This window comes from Columba livia, chromosome 1 (genome assembly GCF_036013475.1).
Source record: "Columba livia isolate bColLiv1 breed racing homer chromosome 1, bColLiv1.pat.W.v2, whole genome shotgun sequence".
NCBI lineage: Eukaryota > Metazoa > Chordata > Aves > Columbiformes > Columbidae > Columba > Columba livia.
In genome coordinates this window covers 187179586-187199375 of record NC_088602.1, presented here as the reverse complement: position 1 = coordinate 187199375, position 19790 = coordinate 187179586, and the positions used below count along the sequence as shown (strand labels likewise).

Sequence of the window (19790 nt, the reverse complement as noted above, 5' to 3'; positions counted from 1 at the left end):
CCCGTCGGAAAACTTGGTGGATGTCTTGATCTGTGGCTTCTATATCTAAAGCCTCAGAGATGTCTCAAAAGCACCTAACACACAATGTACCTGGCATTAAGTTTTGTTGTATATTAGTAAATAAAGTTAACATTGCCTGTTTGTTAACCTTAGAAGTATGTAGAAATGAAAAGTTTCTTTCAGGGCTTTATATATAGAGAGGGTTAGGGATTGATATAGAGCACTCTAATAGTCCAACAACATTATGTATTGTATAAAATGCACTGAAGTCACTGTATCCTCTATGGGAAATTTCTGATCCCTGGAGGCAGCCCAAAGCAGCTGGTTAGTTCTGTTCCTCTTGCTGACCTTGCACTGCAATGCAGGAGTTATAGACTCTTTTCTTAGCATTGCAGTTATGGGGCAGTCAGCCAATGGAAAAAACACAACAAAACGAAACACAGCACAACAACACTGAACCCGACTAACATATCAAGGTTATTTAAATGGTCAAAATTGTTTTATCCCAAATACAGTCTCAGCAGAGAGTATGATACTGTTCTGTCTTGCCTTAGTGCTGTTTAGTTTTGAGAGACCCAAAGCAAGGAGGGCTTTTTAAAGTGGTTACCTGCAGTGGTAGTGCCAGAAAATCATTGCTCCCTGCCCTGCAGCATCAGCCTTTCTTGCTGTACATGGCTTGCTTGTTTTCCTGAGATGTCTCCTATGTTAGCACATTGTGCGGGATCATTAAACTTCCACAGGAGGTGGTTGTTAGCATTGGATAATTCCAAAGTTTGGTTCTATGTAAACCTCTTGCACAGGCTTATTTCACTAGCTGTTTCATTTGCAGAACATCTGTCGAATACTTTCCATTTGTGCTGTGTGGGTTTTGGTATTGTTCATTTGTTTTATGTTAAAAACCCGAAGTTTTCAATGTACATGAAGTGTAAAACCATAGTTGGACAATGTTCTGACGTTAGCAGCACAGTCAGCCCAAGGAGTTGACTACACCTGGTCACCTCGCTCAGTTCTTACTGCCACATCCTTGCTGCACTTTGCTGCTCCAAACTGAGCCAAAACTATTGTTTCCGGAGTGTTTCTGTGAACCATGTCTCTAAACCGATGGAGGGTCTGAGGTCAGGGCACCTCAGCAACCTGGTAGGTAAATCCAGCCTGCCTGAGGCTGCAGGCCAAAGCTCCAAAATCAGCAAATGTAAAACTTAACTCAGTTCTCTAAATGTCACATAACTTCCGCTTTTGCTCCAATTGGTGTAATCAGCAATGACCAGCCAGAACAGTTTTTTAAAAACCCAAATAGCACATCTTAAACTGGAATTGAATATTTTCTTGCTGTTGTGTTCCTCTGCACGTTGATTCTCTTAATGATACGTAGATCATCTAAAGACTCAGTACGCTTAATGTCAAAATATTAATTAGCACATACTGAGACACAATAGAGTATCAGATTAAGTTCGTAGATTATGGGGCAGATTGGTCCATGCAAGAGAAAGGGACATTGTTGTCAGCTGGTTTTGTGCTACTGACATGAGGCACAATGTACCTGTCAACACAGAGGGTAAATCATCATCCACATAAATAATACTGCAACCTGGTTTTAACCCCTAGTATAGTGTCAAGATTTTCTCTAGAAAAATTCTTATTAAATTTGTTTCACTCTCTTTCACAATCAAATACAGATTTTCAGGAATTTGGGTAAAATTATAATAGAAGTCTTACTCAATCAGAAGTTTAAGCATTTTAATTAAGGCATCCTGATACATGCTTAAATTGATATTAAAAATAATAATGTAAAAATGTTGGTAAGCTGATAATTCTTGCAGAAAAACGTTCAGCTCACTTAATGTTATATTGTATAATCATGAACACGGTGGGGCTGAGAGGAAAATAAAATGGCCAGACCCTGAGATCAGCTTTGATCTTTTAGCCTGTGATAAGCTGTGCTTGTGCTTGCAGGCTCAGGTTCAGCAAAAGGTTTCACAAGGTCTGTGGCACTGCCCTGTAATAAATCTGCATCTTCCTCCAGTTCAGTTAGTGCATCTAAACACCATGTGTGCATCTGCTTTCACTCTCCCAAAGGCTTTATTAGTTACATCTCTTTGCTGTGCAAATTAAGTGATAGGTCCCCTCCAAGGAAGACACGTTCATTTACTGTCAGCCCTGGCATCCAAATTCCAGCCTCTGACAGAGGGATCAGCAGTCAGTGTTATCTGCTGGCTGGGAAATGAATTGCAGACCCTTGTTCCTGTCTGCCACCACAGCCCCAGCCCTGCAGAGCTGACACAGTGGCCAGAGACAATTAATTCTCATTTAATTCTCTGCGGAATAAACCATTAGTTATTTAACAGAAATACCTGTGAAATTACACAGCTGTTGATTCAGTGTAACAGCAGACTCTGGGACAGGCAAGGGTATTTTAGCATTAATTGTCTGCAGCATTTATTTAGTGTGGTATTCACAGACACCATTCTCTTCAGGATGAATTTATCATTTGTGTGTGGGGAAAAAAAAATGAAGTATATTTGACTTCCAGAAATACAAACCACAGGAGGTTTAGGAAATGCAATTTTAGCCAACTGTTTTTACCTGCCCTTGAAAACCTGTACTGGGTTCTGGAGCAGGACTTGCCCAGTAGTCACAACTCGGATAGTTGCTGTACAGTCCTAAATGGCAAACCATGGTTTATAAGCTACACAGGCTGAGAAACAAATGCAGTGACCTCATAGCTAAAGCATTATGTTGGTAATAAGGAGACCTGCCTATTCTTTCTTTCTTTTTTTTCAGACCTAAGTCTGCCACTGTTTTTACAAGTGACTTTGAGCAAAGTTGTTCCTCAGTTACCCATTTATAGTCTGAATACTCCCACTACTGCCCTCCTTAGTGATGCTCATTGGACTTACAGGTGTGAAGCCTGAAGCCTCGTTTCTCAGTTATGTAGTGTTAGCTATTGTCTGCCTGTGCCGATTCATTGACAGTGAAAATTGTGTGTGTAGAATGCTAAAAATTGCTATTGCAAACCCTTGTCTGAAGTGAAAGATGTAAAGTTATGGTACCACATTAATTGTTGCTGTCACTGCTGGATCTGGACACTCCAGGTAACTCTGCAAGACAGATGGGAATACGGTCAGGAAATAATTCAAAATTAGCATTTCTGGCAGGTTATCTAGAACAAATAATAACATTTATTCCACTCTGATGTTCCCTGATATTCCACCCTGTGTGAAAGCTACAATACATTAGAGGACTTAGACAAACAGTGCCTTGTTTGGCATGATGTCTGCCACAGTGGGAGGATCCTTGTACATGTTTTTAACAAACTTCAGTCAGTAGAGTGAGTTGCTCCCTGTTCAGCACTTTACATGACCTAGCCTTGTCAGTTTTGATCTATGAGGAACTGCCCTCAAGTCAAATTTGCGATCTTGTGAGACCTCATCCTTCAATGAAATCCAGCATCTCAGCTCTGTCAGAAACCTCAGCTAACATGTGTTTCCTTTTAACAGCATTTCCTCAGAATGACCAGTGCTAATTGTCGCTGGTTGCTTCGCATGTACCTTTCACATACTTGTCATTCACTGAAAAGTGCTGCCCAGCACAGAGACGTTTTGACAGCGATGGAAACAATCTCCATTTGTCACACATCCTTTGGCAAGGGATCTCCAATGGGCAAGGACAAGACCATGTTCTTCACTTACCAACGCACACACAGCCTGGGAAGTTGATGACCAGCTGTGTTCTGCAGTAACTCCTCTGCCTAAGTCAGCACTTCAGTCAACAACACAACTTTGCTCTTAAAATACACAGCGCACAAGCATTTCTGTTTTCAAAATAGGGTACATAATTTTCACATTCAAAATAAGTTACAATTATCCTTTCTTCAAAAAGTGAACTTGTGGCATTTTTCATAGGTTTGCTACTTTTCACGAACAGCTGTTCCATGCATAAAAGGGCAGTGTGAGCAGACAGGACTGAGATAAAACCTTTCCCCCACTCAAACTGTGAATTTCTTTCCATTTTTTTTTCCTTAATCGCCCTTGCTCAGATAAGCACACACATAGCTACTTTCAACCAGAAAGGATATATTATTGCAAAGCTACACAAGGCGATGATTTCAAAGCCAACAACCTTGATGTTCCAGTCCCAGCGCTGGGGAAAAAAAATTCTACCATATTAAAGTGAGTGATTGAAATACATTCTGGTGCCACATGCCCACAAAAGTAGCTGAACCACATATGCCATGTGTAGGCTCCTCTTTGAAAGCTAGGGAGACATGCTGTCTTACAGATGGTTCTCCCGCTCCCTCTCACTCGAGAGCTTTTCCAGAGTGTGGAAGGGCTAAAGGCAGTTTTGTGGAATAATTACTGTAATGAATGTCAACTAATTCTTTAGCCATGATGCTACAACAAAACAATATTCATATCCTGATCCCATCCAGAACTGCTTTTACAGGTGCTGCCTATCCAGAAAAAGTTTTATGGATGTAACTTATAGATACATTACAATGGAGCTTAACCTAAACAGCAGTTTCAGCTGTGAAAGACAGAGGGGCTCATGCCACAGCTTCCACGACACCCTCAGCTCCATTTCTGCTCCCCCCTCCCAGCCCCCAATGCTGGTGCAGCGGGGGAGCGACCGCAGCCCCTCAGACCACACACGCTTGCTCTCATCAGTGCTCTGACCTCGGGACAGAGCGGGTGACACTGTCTCCCATGGAATAGCTCTCTTTGGCATCTCAGGGGCAAGATGAGTTCTACCACTGCCATTGAAGCTTCAAACCCCTGGTACCTTGCTTGTTCAGCGCTGTAGCTCTCATAAACCTTGTGTGTTGCCACTTCTCTTTGTTGCCTTTTGCCACTCTTCGAAAAAACATACTTTCCCCACCCCTATAAACCAGAAAAAAATTTTAACAACATTTACGAACAAAAAGATTTTTTTGGAACTAGATGACCTCTCAAATGTACTGTAGCCTCACCTCCTGGCTACCCAAGCAGGCAGGAGACACCCCGACTGCACTGGCTGCACCATGACTGCCCATGTCTCAGTGCAATGCTGACGGGAGTGCCCTTCCCCTTCAAACCCACAGAAACAACCTACTGAGATTTTGCTCCTGGGTAGATCCCTGAAGCTCACCTTAGGCCCAGGACTCTGGGACCATTTTTCCCGCATTTTCTACGCTGCCAGAAGTTAAAATGTACTGAGAAATGCATTGGTGATTTTCCGTACTTTACAGATCAGGTGTAGAAGAACCTTTGGGTCCAATAAACTCTAAGGTAGTTTTGAGACACAGATTGGGGTTGCTTCAAGAGAAGATCTTGGTCTCCACACTGAACTCCCAGTGGCTGATTCCTGCTGGAGCCCTGTGCAACAAAACTGTGGTGACCACAACACTGAATTAATTGGAGGCACCACCAGAAGCAGCCTCACTTCAGGCACCAAGGTGCTCACCTCTGCCAGCAGCTTGACCGAGGGCAGATTCAGAGAGAGGTGGTCTCTATAACACCATCACATCATCAGTGACCAGGAGCATGTCCCATCCATGCTGCCAATAGGTGTTGTGGCAGGGCCTGTGGAGCCTGTGGGTTTATTTCCACTGCTAGAAGATGGGAACAACCTGGGGCTCACAACCCTCTCTTCAGGGTGTTCCATCAGGATGTGTCCTCCCTATCCAAGTTTTCATCAAGAGGGTATTGAATCCTCCTGTGACAGTGACTGGCATGCTGAGCACCCTTCCCACAGACAGCACATTTTATCGCCTCAGGATAATTATCTGGCCAATGGAGAAAAACTGGCCAAATGTGGAGGGAAGGTCCAAAACCAACCAGAGATAAAGGACTTCTTGGTTGCTGAACTGATGTTCAGGCAGTGAAGTACCACAACACAGATGATTTTATTAGCATTTTCCTGACCTACACATCCAATAAAGTGTGACAGAGAATCTAGTCACCACTTTTCATTGGAAAATAATTGACAACTAGGAAATTAATTTCTCAAAGTAACTTTGAAAGCCTCAGTCAAACTGTCTAAGATCATTTCTTTCTAAAAACTGAGTGTTAGTGTGGAACAAGTGAAGGGATTGCAACTTTGGCAAGTCCCCTTGATGTCAGTGGGATTCTGTGCCTACCACTGCAGCCAGGATCTCACTCTTTGATAAATGGATTTAAAAGAATAATTAAAAAAAAAGTATACAGAATATTGATTAACTTTTCATTTAGAAAATCATAGTGTGTATTAACTGCAAGAGTTATAAACCACCCTGATGGTAATAAAAAGGACATTTATGTAATTCTCTAATTTCCCCCTGCACATGCAAATAAAAATCAATTAAAAGCTACTACAATAATAATGAATACCTAACTAACAAATGTCAAAGGCTGTAATCTTATCACATTAGTTTTGGAGACCTTTTACATAACTTGCATAATTTAAATATTTACAAAATATAAACTTTCTTGTCTTATCAAAAATAGGTCTTTGCACATTTAAACAACAGAAATCCTTTCACATGATGCTTTTTAAGCTAGGCATTAAATCATTGCATAAAAATAAACAACCTTTCACAGATGTAAACTAAAATTGAGCCAACATATGGAGGGGGAGAAAATGTTATCAATAACAGTTTAAATATTTTAGTGGTGTGAGCCAATCCATAAACTACATTGTGCATTGAATTTAAGCAGGTTGCAAGCTAATGAAAAGTTCTAGCTGCTGCTTCTATGAGAGAAAGCAATGTTTTAAAAAATCTTTCACTTTATGGCAGATTTCTTTGGGCTGAATCTCATATGGTTAATCATGAAAATGATGGTGAACCACCAGCTAGATGGTTGAACATGACAGGTTATTACATGCAGTCCAACAGCGGGGTGACGACAAGCTGACTTGCAAATTGTGTGTTCAGATGCTGAGGAAATGCCTGCAAATGATTTTATTTCCTTCAAATACCAAACTGTATTTCTGTCCCTCCTCAGACCTGTCCTTTGTGCGTTTGAAAGACAACCTATAAAAAATCCCAAGGCATTTGGTACATTGTTCATGTTCACCAAACAGTGCTCCAGCCCCTCTACTCTGGACACAGCTCACTCCATGCCGATGGAGCCTCCTCTTCCTCCCATGCAGTGCCCAGCTCTCTGCAGTCATGCTTGGTTCTCAGTACCAGACACTTTTCTGCATACTATACAGAAGACAGCTTTCCAAAGGGTTGCAAAGCAAATTCTTCATGATCAACAGCAGAAAATTTCCCCATCTTTGTTTGGTTTGGTTTTTTTTTTTCCCCTAAAGTTTGTAGAAACGAACAACCTAGTGGATTCATCTAGTCCCAGCTTTAGAAATACAGACATAAGGAATATATCTAACGTGTCTTACACGCCCTCTTAACTTTTCAGCCTATGGCTAACAAGATCTTGAGTTTTCTCCATTGTACCTACCAAACACATGGATCTTCACAATGTTGTGGCTATTACAGACTTGGAAAGTTTAGTGTCCGTCCCTGCTCACAGAGTTATTTGTCCAAATGTGTCATCAGGAGTCCTTTTTTGCTGTTTTAGCTGTCCCTGCATGCAGGCTGCTGTTCACTCAGTTGCTCTTTCATACGCCAAATGTTTGAACTACCCGTTTTTCAGCAATACATATTCCCCTGAGGCTGATCCCCCTGCAATCCCACACAATAAGAGCAATTGCGGCCTGGGCTGCTGTTGCATGTACCAAACAGCACGGGATGGTTTGGCCTTGTTTTCTGTAATTCATCTTATTTGCAGGTGTGTACATCGGTCATGGTCTCACACCTCCGGCAGCGCACGTAGCAGCACCAGACAAACTTACACTCACACCTTTCCACATGCCGGACAACGTGGGTGTTGTACCCACGCCCACAGCAGAGGAGGTTGCAGCCATCGGGTCCCTCTGAGGTGCGGTTACATTCCCTTCCCTGAGTCCCAGGGATGCCCAGTTTTTGGTCTTCCACACAGTAATTTGGTGATTTGTTCACATACAGCAGGTCCTCTTTCCCAATTGGTATTTTTCGCTGGCTTTTCTCTTTCCTGCGTAGCTTTTTTTTCAGTCTGTCTGATATCTGTATGCTGTTTTCATACTTATCCTTTAAAAAACGGCCAATCTTGTCAAAGGACGACATTGTTTTCCAACAGGTTTTCACAGCACAGGACCCAGAAACACCGTGACAACGGCAGTCCACTGACATCAGCTTCGCTACAGCCTGAAAGCAAAGGGAGAATGACATTTGGATGTGGTCTTTCATTCATTGGGAATACTGCCTGGCATCTTGAAATATTTAATATTACAGCTGTCATCATGATTTCAGTGATGGGGAAGCCAGAATACAGGAGGATACATGTTATGAATCAGGTTTCCAGCTGCAGATCCCCACTATGGGATGCCTGATCTTTAGAAGTGCTCTGCATTTGCACTTTGGAACGGCAATATCAAATCACAATAATGAAAGCTTATATTCCTGGTTGGGTTTTCATTCCTCAGGATCCTAAATACCTGAATTGACACATCCTGCGTCACTCCTTTGCTGGAACGCAAACAGCCCTCACGGGAAACAGCAGGAGCGGAAGCAGTGACAGGGCAGGTAACAGCGCTGTTCCTACATTGGAAGGTATTTACTGAGCAGGTCTATGCTGTCTTTTAAGCCTGCCTTGCAGCTCCCATCAAGATCATTAAACATTGACAACACAGTTTGTAACTATGGCCACAGCAATGGCTGGAGGTGACAGTGTCTGTGCGAGCAGCGTGGCTCAGCATCTGAAGCAGTGCAGTGCATTTGCCTCAGGGCAGACCTGTTTTGGAAGAACAGGGTGATGCCCACATCTCTGGCCTGCAGGTAAAGCCATCAAAGGAGCCACTGCAGTTCAGCAGAGGTATCCATCTTCAACTCAGGTGTTCTGGAGTAAATCTCAGGTGTTTCCCACTTAGAGGATCAAACCTTATTCTTGTAATTTTGGCATATTGGTACTATCATGGGTTTCTAGTGTTTCCAGTTGCATAGTGGCCGTATTTAACACAATTTGGTGATTTTATTCACATTGATTTTATGATTTTAAATGCTTTAGCAAAATTTCCACATTTATTATCAACATTAAAATACCTTTAGGTGGGTTACTTTTCCACACCCACACAGATGCAAGCACTTGGCTGACCAGAAACTGTCTGACCAATAATGGGAATCGGCAGCCTGTGACAAACTTTTGCAACACTCAGGATTTATGTGAGACCAAGTCTCAAAAAACTGGAATCTGTAAACAAGCAGTAACTTTCTTTATCTAGGACAGCAACTCAAACCATCAGCAGAGCAGGCAATCAATGTAATACTTCATTCTGGAATATCTAATAGTCACAGTAAAAATTTCACACAATTAGCCTTGTGACACATCTCACATTATATTATAGTTTTGAAAACTGTACAGAAAAAGCATCACATGCACAGATATGGCAAAAGGACAAAGCATCATAATTTTTGTTTTGTTCTGTTTTACCTTTCTATTAACGCATCCTCTGGAGCCATCCTGTAGACTCACACAAGCCACTGTTAAATGGTGTGGAGAGCCCATGTTACCGTCTTGCATCTTACTAAACTTTTGTCCCATATTTAATTTCCACAATAAAGGTAATTGGGAAATGTAACAGAAGGAGTGATTTCTAAATAAACTCAAAGTAAATTTCTCTTGGTGCTTCTCATGCAGCAAGGCCAATACGGATTCAAATTATTCAGCCATGGAGGAACCACTATTTCCCACAAAGTGGGGAAGAAAAACATCCACCCCCCAGCTTCATGATGTTTACTAAATTTCACCATAAACCTTCACTTACTCCATGATGCTTATAAATATGATCTGCTGCCAACCTACGTCTTTCTCAAACTCTCTTAGAGAAAAACAAAACAAAACAAAAACCAGAAGACAAATCTATGTAACACCCTCCTCTGCTTTTCCCTGAGAAAGTAGCTTCATTTGTGCCTGTTCCTAAGCCCCAATTCTGCAGTGAGACCAGAGTTCTGAAATTCTACCGAGCCCTACCGACCCTATGCATGACCAGAAATAAACTCAAGTCCCAGACCGCTCAATTGTAGCTCAGGCAGCACAAATGTCATCCTCAAGGTTTCAGAGCTAGTCAAGGCATGGAGCAGATAAAATGAGATGTTTCTACCCCATGTGTTAAAATGGGACTTTTCATCATTGCAAATGCACTCACTAAAGTTTGAGATGAGTCGAACATGGTTAAATCCATTGAGTTCAGTGGGAGTTGAGGCCTCCTGGCACGTTCCACCCCAAAGATATTGACACAAGTCTGAGTTGGTATTTGCATATAACTCTACAAACATTATTAAAAATACACCACTGAAGTGTTTACTTGGAGTCACATCTTTGGTGAATGAACAGGACCTGTTTGTTGGTAGAGGTCAGTGTGGAAGCCAACAAGCAAGGCATTCAAAGAACCATTAGCAAGAAAGAGCAGGTGTGTGCCCTGACCTAGAACAGCCATTAGCCCTCAAACTCAGCCTGGTGAAGGGATGCACCAATATAGGAGATATTTCTGGGTGCTATGGATTGTGTTTGGGATTGCAGTTTTTTTCCCCAATGCGGAAGAAATAAGAATATTTTAACAAACAGATTATCACCCCAGAGTACACACAGATTCTTTCAGTGGCAAATCGACTGGCAGTAATTCCTGTAGATACTTATCTTCTCTCCTTCACAGCCTAGTTTATGTTTGATAGACAGATGTGACCTTTTGTTTGTATCTCCAGAATCTATCAAAAGGAAATCACCGAGTAGTCAGAATATGCATTATTAAGACATAACAGTGATTGAGGGAGATGAGAATTTGAGATTCATGGACAGAAAGTCTTTGTCAGGATACAGATACCCTAAGAAAATGTCACGGTAAACAGAAACAAGGTTTTGAAAGATAAATTTTACACACAGTTTACAAACAGAAGAGATTAAATAGCATTATCCAATTTCTAATGACTAGTTATCTGTATCAAGGCAAGTAACTAGAATCTCAAAGTAGTCTGCGATCACATTGTGCTGTAAGATTTATGAGGTTACAGATGCAATCCTTGCTTTCACTGCAGTATGACAGGGTACTAATTAGGGAAGAATTAACAGAGGAAAATATGCAATTTGTCTTGGGGAAAGAAGCATGTTTGCAAGTCTGCTAGAACCAGGCATAGTAAAACCTGCATGAGGCAGAAGGATTCAGAAGTTCTCTGGGGAAGCACTGGACATATCTGCTAGGTGCTAAGGGTGAGCTATTTCCATGTGGGTGAGTAGCCCAGCAGGTGACACTCCGATTCTTTCTCTGAGGATAAATTAATGACAACTAAAGGGAGACAGAGTTTCTGAACAGAGAAAACTGTGTTGGAGTCTCAAGCTGATAACAAAATATAAAAATGCAGCATATATTAGCAGCATATGGAAGATCAGATCAATGGAAGAACTACAAATGTGGTTGAGTGTGGAAGCACTGAGAACATCCACAGCAGTTACAAACATTTGTGGTTTTATTCTGTGTTGCTTGGGATTCTCACATGAAGCTCTGATACAATCTGTGTACACAATTTATGGTGTCATCACAGTCTTGCATGACCTCAGGCTATTTCTTCCCAGCTGCTAAGATGGACAAATTTTCTGGTTGGACTCCAAGATATTTCAGGTTGCCTGTACTGCCAGCACTGGGAGCTGACATCTTGCTTTGGCTTGTCACAAAATGTGCCGCTGGATTTCAGGCTGCCATGTGAATTCCAACGAACTCCCAAAGCCAAACATCTGGCAAAATAGAGACTTAGAATCTTCTCTTGCTGTTTTCTTGCAAGCAAACCTAAGATGGTGCCTATAGAGCCAACAAAGCTTTCTGGTGGGATGTGGCTGCAACATGCGCCTGTGTCTCAGCAGCGCACAGTTACTGGGATACACAGAATTACTGGGAGCATGACTTCCAGACTGACTCCACAACCAGTGCTCAGGTTCACACCTTTACATTCATGTGGTGAATCCTCCCAGTTATTCATAAAGTTCGGTGGCAGGTTTCTCCCTAAAGAGCAAAATTTCATAGAGAACCTTAGAGGAGTATTATTAGTCACAGAAACATGGTGGAAAGATGTTTCCTTCTGTGGAGACTGAGGCAGACTTTCAGTTTTCTTAGGCTGGTCATGAAGCAGAAATTACTGTTTGCTTGTGAGAAATGATCTGTGTGGAACTGAGCTGTGTCCACAAGTGTTGGGTTCAGCCACAAGCCAACCTGAGCAGTTCCTCTTGCCTCTATTGCCACTCTCTGACCTCAGCCCTGCTGGTACTAGCACAGTAAGAGTGCAGGGTCAAGTGATGAACTGGATACAGTGCTGAACACTGAGCTGTGTTAAAAATTACCCCCCAAAAAATGTAATTTTAAAACTGATTTCCTCTCACTGATTCAATGAAATGAACAGAGGGACTGCAGTGAAGTGGAAAAGTGTGGGTAGAACAGGCAGATGGGCAAAAAGCAGAGATTTGTCTGCAGCAAAGGAGAGTGTCAGTGGAATTGCAGTTTATAGACCCCTTAATGCCAATTAATGCTTAATAACTCCAAGCTAAGCTCTGTGCTTGCAGGCACTGTTCTCAGCTGTGAGACAGGGGCTGCCAGTACTTGTTTTGCAATGGGAACTGATGCCTGCAATCAACAGCCTAATTTAAGCCATCAGTAGAATAACAGTAGAATAATATCTTGTGTAAGAATAAGGAATGAAATCTGGATCTTCTGAGGTTCAGGTTAGTAACCTAAACAGTGAACAACTCAGTCAAAGGATCTTTACTGTTTTGAAATTGATATATCTTGGATTTAACTATGAGATGTAGAAATATAAAAAATGGCATTTTGTATGTAAATGGAAAAGGAACAAGAGAATTCTGCACATACCAGTTCCATTAGTAACTCCAAACGAACACAGAAGTATTCTTCCTGGAAGACTGCTTTGCAAGGCACAGAACCAGGAACATGATATTATTTATTACAAAAGGTCATAAGGTATCAAAATGTATTGCAAAACATTTTTCTTGTAAGTCCCAAAACATGAAAGTCAATATTTTCCAACATCTCCTAGTTAAAGATTTTGAAACTAGAAAAACCCAGAGTTCTGCTAAACTTTACTTCAGTTAATGTCACTGCTAGAAATCTCGGCAATAAACATGCTCTTTCACTCTGGACAGCGGACAAAATATTTGCTTTATCCTACAGTTTGCCATTAAGTTAAAAAATATTTATGCATGGAAGCTGACTAAATATTCTGCATATTTTCTTCCAAGATAACGGGCAACAAATATACCATTGATACAAAATCAGTGAAATAAGGATCTCTCAGCCTTTCAGGATTCCAGTGGATTAAAACCAAACCAAAACAACAAGACAGTAAAGCATCTTGCAAAAGGAATGAGCACATGTATCGTGTGCACCAAATGTGCCTGTGACAGTGTATTTTGAGGGCCTTGTTGGAGAGCTCAGTATCGTCAAAAGCCTGAAATCCCAAAAGGTCTTCAAGACCTCATGGATACCATTGGGCCAGATTCTACCGCATTCCCAGAGACTGATAGCCTAGTCTAAAACTCTGCTTTCATTAAATTATGTGTAGTAAGAAGTACTACTCATCATGAATAGTAATAGAAGATACTGCAGTGGCATGACATTAAGTATGTGGACTCAGAATCAACTATTAATACATTTTCATGAATATAATATTTTTTCAAACAGTGAGCTAAAGCTACAAGTGGTTGAAGAAAGTCTTCACTTTCCATGAATGGTATTTTTGACAGGATCCAAATTATCTCTGGTTGAATGCACTCTTCCCTTTTGCCAGTCAGGCCTGTCCCCATGCCATTGGCAGCACAATTCTCTGTGTGGCTGCTATAGGTGAGATCTGAGAACTAATCCAAATTTAAAGAAATCAACTCCAAAAGAGCAATGTCTCTTCTAGGCTGTGTGTGTGTGTGTCTGTGTTGTGTGTGTGCCTTTTTTCAAGCTGAATGGTTCCTTGGTACAGTTCACAGAGGAAGACCCCAGACAGTTGTGCTGGCACACAGTCAGCAACAAGTGATGAGCACAAGGATGGTGCTGGAAGACCGTAAGTGATTACTGTCACTAAAGTCAAAAGGACAGCAAAATACTGCTGCTGCTAACATAAAGCTAGAGGCAGAAAAGAGAACAGGGTGTCAAAGAGAAGACCTGTGTTGCTGCCACCTGAAGACAGAAATCACGACTCTCTCTTTGAAGTTCCTCTGGGGCCTTGCAATTTTCCTCCCTACACTTCTATTCTCATCCTAATCCAAGGAAATGGCACTGTCTAATGGAAAACATGAGTATTAAAATTAAAAAAAAAAAAAATCGTATACATACTGTACATTAAAAAATCATGAAATCAAGAGAGAGAATTTTCTGGAGATTGTTATCTCCTCCCTTAACTATCTCTCCCTGCAAACATGATAAATGACACTTTCCCTAAGAAAATAACCACTTAATCTCCTATTGCTCTTATTAACATCCCTACTGTACAATACCAACCCCATTTTCTTGGAGATGATTTAGCTGCCTGGCACCTAATTAAACTCACTGTAACTGTTTTCAGCATCTGCTTAGTTTTAAAGTTTGCTTCTCTCACTCCAGTCCTGAAAAGGGTCTATGTCCATGAAAGGTTTTCTGTCTTTCCAGCTATATAACTTAATTAAATACAATATATTACCTTGTAAACTGTAAAAATAGGTTTAATTCAAAATAGGTGGCAATGGTATCACTATGGCTCTTATCATAAAATGGCTTACTATGGCTATTCCTGATAGGGAAGTTGTTTTCAGTAAAACCCACTGATGCTGCTTCTGGCTACAGGAAATTACCACATTACATTGGAGTCCAACAAGTGTGATCAATATGTGCAGACAAAACCAGAGATTCTCCATCTCTTTTCTTCAGTTACAGCTGTGTCACTGAGCGGAGCAGATTTAAAGACTTACAGGACCAGAGAGAGCCATTAAACACCTACGAAGTTAAAAACTCCAAGGTAAAGGAGAGAAACTAATTTTAAAGCAAGAACCAGAATCCAAGTCTCCATCATTCCAGATGTGAGCCCCAAGTGCTAGAGTACAGACTCACGTCTCCCTGTGTTGGCCATTTGTACTCCTATTTATCAACCCCAGCAGAACAGGACCGGAGGACCCAACATCACAAACCCACACACAATTTCCTCTGCAACCATGGGTTTGAAATCCCCTGGGCTGAAGAAGAGCTATGCAAAGCCATGCTCATCTCACTCATCTGGTGATTGCCCTAACTAGTGGGTAACTTTAAAACAGTAGTACCATTTCCACCACATCTTTTAAAAAAGAAGTTAATATTCAATTTCCTCTCTGAGCAGTTTTGGATTTCTGCTCTCAGATGTTGACCCCAGGCTGTGGATGGGTAATGATGCCTCATGTCCTGTCTGCCTGCTCATTCAGTATTAGAGAGAATTAAAAATGCAGGTCATTATAATAGAATATAACAGATAACAAGTGAAACAACTGCTAATGTATTATTCTGATAACAAGACTATTTCAAGTTTTCTACAGAATATCAAATATCTATCAGATATCAAATATCTGTTAGAGATTACTCTGGTTAACTCTCCAGATCTAATTCTTATTTTGTGGATTTTATTTTGATTCTGGAGTTTAGTTATTAGGTTACAAACAGCTCTGATTCTGAGTTTGTACATGTTTGCTTTGGTGGTGTCAGTGCAGTTCTTGCCATTGGCCCCACCTGTACCTGCAGACAAGGACAGGCCTTGTTTGGTTGATGTCATTTTGTCAATGAAGGCGAACAAGCAATTGCTCCCATTTCCTAATAGTGATACGTACCTGTCTCCCAGCCTCGTTGTTGTGGAGGTTCATCGCCACCAGCCCACTCCCACTCTTGCCTGTTATGTTCTTAGTGGGCACATCCAGGAACTTCCTGCTGAAGGCCATTCCATAGTGGATATCATCAGAGCAGCCTCCCCAGTGCCAGCCCTCGCTGGCCGAGCCCCCGTGCTGCAGGTTCGTGTCGCAGGAGCACTCAGTCACGTTTCCTGCACTGCACGATCGCGTCACCGAATGCACGAGGCCCGCTGATGTCACTGCGTATATGAACGCGGTCTCCTTCGTGCCTACAAAAGCACGGCACAAATATGTTACTTCATAACTCCTTCTGATCACCTTCCCAGCAGAGCTGTAGGAAGCGATTTTACAAGCCAAGACTATTATTAAAAGGGAACAGTTAGAAGTGTAAAGTCATCACAACTTGGTCTGTAGTGTTAAATTGTTCAAAGGAGTGGATATTCACATCCAAAAAATACTTCAGGGCCTTTTCATATGACCATGCTATTAATGGTGCTGTTTCTGGCTGCTTGTACCTTGTGATTTTTGGTAAGTCCTTCCTAAATCTGGTTGGAAACTTTATTTGCCACAGAAACTTTCAGGCCAATTAAGTTTTAATAATAAAAAAAATCAAACCCCAAACAGACCACACCTCAAACCCCTTAATGTCCACTCTGCTTTTCACTATTCATATTGATTTGAGGAAGAAGAAAAGGTTAGTTCAGATCTTGGAGGAGGAACCTGAAGCTGTCACGATTCTGGGTTACTTTGGTATAGGGCCAGAACTTACCTCACACTAAATTTAGCAAACATTGAGGTTGTTCTAATTCACAAAGGTTGCAAACAGCTACAAGAATCTTAACACAAGCAGAAATCAGGATGGCGCAAGGATATTTAGGTCATGTGCTTTTCCCTTTTCCATCGGAAAGTCAGCGGTATAAAAGGGCTTTAACTGTTGTACTGTATCTCTTAAGAGTCATGGAGGGACCTGCCCAGCCCTCTTAAGCCAGTCCCATTCTCTGAGACTTCTGGCATAATGTGGCACAGACCTTTAAACCATGTTAAGCAAGTTATACTCTCTAAGCAAACTGAAAATCAATGCCTGGCCATTAACTGATCCTAAAATTTCACTGTGCTAATTTTTACTGTTGGAAAAACAAGTTGTTATTTCCAGTCTCCCAAGTTTATGCTCATGGGCAGGAAAATTCCTGTTTGTTCCTCCTGTTGGTATTAGTCTGTGGTGCTGGTACCATCATAAAATGCTTCCACAGGACATACTAGTCAAGCTTCATGGGTTAGCAGTGCCACTCATTTATGGGTCTCCAGGAACAGTCCTTCCCATTGAACAGGAGTAACATATGATAAATATGGTTACATATAGTAGGGTAAACTGCCTCCTGTTTTTCCTGGTTTTTGTTTGTTAGTTTATTTTCCTTTTCTTTTTTCCTTTTCTGGTTGGAATAGGCGTCATTTTTTTGTTTGTTTTTGATTTTATGTTTTCATGGTTAATGTTTGGGGTTTTTTTCACTGTTGTATTGTAGTATAAAAGTGAAGGTTGCACAAACACAAAATGAAGTACCACAATATGTAAGTTCACCCCAACGGTTATGCCAAAATCATTGAGCAGAGTGCTCAAAAAACCTTGTAGGTTCAAGACCTTTGGTATGGCTATTTGATACAAATAAAATGTCTCTATTTCAGTAAAAATTTCAGCAATTCCATTATTAGTTCACATAAAGCAGTTTCGGTCTTGCCGTGTTCAGTAATACCGCCTAATTGAGCGTATATGATACATTTTAAAGTACTTCACATCGCATATGGTGCTGTAAGCAGATTTTTACTTGCAAACGAGTGACCTTTTCGAAATGCTATGTGTCATTACCCCACTCATTTAGTAATTATGACATAAGGGGATAAACCCAGCATCAGTATAAAAATAACAACGTTTCAACACAGTTGAGTACATCTAGTTAAAGGCACTGTCATCCACGGACGTATTAAGCAAAAAATTGCAATAAGCAACAATAATTTTGGAAGCACAATGTCAGGTTTTGTCTGCTCGGTGTACTTCGCGTACCTGTGTCAGCCTCCCGGGGCGGATGCAGTAACCTCCCGCCACGACGGCGCTCCTCTGCCCGGCCCAGCCGGCGGGACGGCCGGTCCCTCCGCCCGCCCCGCCGGAGCCCCGGCCCCGCCGCCCGCCCCGCGGGACCCCTTCGGAGCCGGGGAGCCCCGCGCCCCACCCTGCCCCGGCGGGAGCACCTGCGGGCCGGCGGCCCTGCCGGGGCGGGCACTCACCGCTGCTCAGCTGGTGCCCGAAGGTGGCGGCGGGGGCGGCGGGTCCGCGGCGGGCTGCGGGCGGTGGGCGGCAGTCCCAGCGCTCGTGTCGGAACTGGCTGCGGCACTCCTGGAGCCCCAGCCGCGCTCCCTCCTGGATGGCGGGCACCAGCTCCGGCTTCTGCTTGCACAGGTCCTGTTGCCGGCGGCTCAGCGGTGGGCTGGCGCAGCCCGGCTTCTCCGGCCCGCCGGCGGCGGCGATGCCCAGCCACCTGCAGAAGCAGCGCTCTGGTCAGCGCCGGGCCCCGGCGGACACGAGGGGACGGGCGCCGCGCAGCCCTCCCTCCCACGCCCGGCTACTCACATCCAGGTGCCGCAAGCGGCGGGGCGGCAGAAGGCGAGCAGCAGCACTGCCCGCAGCAGGCGCGGTCCGAGGGGGGCCCCGCGCCCCATGGCCGCCGCATCGAGCCCCGCCGCACCGCCTTTGCCCGCCGCCCGGCTCCCCAGCCAGCAGGAACCAAGGCGGACGGCTGTCAGTGGTGCCCCCTACTCGGCTCTCTCCTTCTCGGGGGGCAGGGGGCAGCTGGCAGGGGCAGTCCAGGCCGTCGGAGAGCCCTCCCGATGAGGACGGACTGGCAGGGAGGGCGGCAGGAGGGGAAGCATCGGGAGCGCTCGATTCCCTTCAAGGTGAGAAAGTTGGGTTTGATGTTTTCCCCGGCTCTGCCTCTCCCGGCCGCGCATTGGCCGCCCGGGCGCCGGGGCGGGCCGGGGCGGGGCGCGGCGAGGGCGTGGAGGCTCCGCACCGCTCCGCACCGCTCCGCGCAGCTCCGCGCAGCTCCGTGTGCCGGGACCGGGACCGGGACCGGGACGGGTGCAGCTGCTCGCTAGACCCGCGGCGATGCTGCCCCTTTCCTCTGCGGTGAGAAGCGCTGAGAGCGGCCGCGAGAGATGTTAGCGGGGGTCCGGGAGGTGCGGAGTCTGCAAGAGGAGGAACCTGTAGGTCTGCAGTGATTTCATCGGCAGAAGAAGGCACAAAATACTGATGATACTGTTGATAAATCCCCATACATTTCATCCAAATTTCCTAATGCTTTAGCAGTATTTACCAACTGGCTCCAAAGTCAGCATCAGTATTCATCAGGAGTGTATTTGTCCACTCCTTTTAACTTCAGTGAGATACACTTATCAACTTCTACCTTAATAGTTGTCGGTTACTCATTTTACATATTAAACGACAATGAGTCAGCAAGCACCTGATGGTGAGCTGGTGCTGGCACTCTGGACTTCCAAGTCCTCCGTGGTCACAATACATTGCTGCTTTCTTTTGTGTAAGTGAAACACCTGCACTAAAAATAATCTGGATAAAATGGCAGCTCTGTAAAGACTTTCATTTGACACAGTTGTAAATTAGGGAAATAGCTCTATAAAATTATGTCTCCTTTCTACTTGTGCTCATTTGCCTGCTCTTAAAGGGTCTCCGAAGCATCACCAGTTCTGGGCAGATGCCATATGGCCCAATGAGCTATTTAAACCTTTTGATACAGCTTGTGTTCTCTGTTCTGAATTTTAGTTTGGAGAACATCTGCTTGTGGTTGCAGAGGAACTTAGTCTGGAGTGAGGGAAATGGATGGAGGATGACATTGGGACACA

General features: G+C 43.3%; 1 protein-coding gene across 1 annotated transcript; it reads right to left on the bottom strand.

Annotated features, from left to right (window-relative positions):
- Positions 1 to 2411: 2411 nt before the first annotated feature.
- On the bottom strand, positions 2412 to 19074 carry WNT16 (Wnt family member 16). The gene is made up of 4 exons (XM_065048837.1): positions 18505 to 19074; positions 18162 to 18412; positions 15867 to 16153; positions 2412 to 8200 (listed from the first exon to the last, which is right to left on the bottom strand). The coding sequence occupies exons 1-4, from the start codon at positions 18591 to 18593 to the stop codon at positions 7736 to 7738; spliced, it is 1092 nt and encodes a 363-aa protein (XP_064904909.1). The 5' UTR covers positions 18594 to 19074; the 3' UTR covers positions 2412 to 7735.
- Positions 19075 to 19790: the final 716 nt, after the last annotated feature.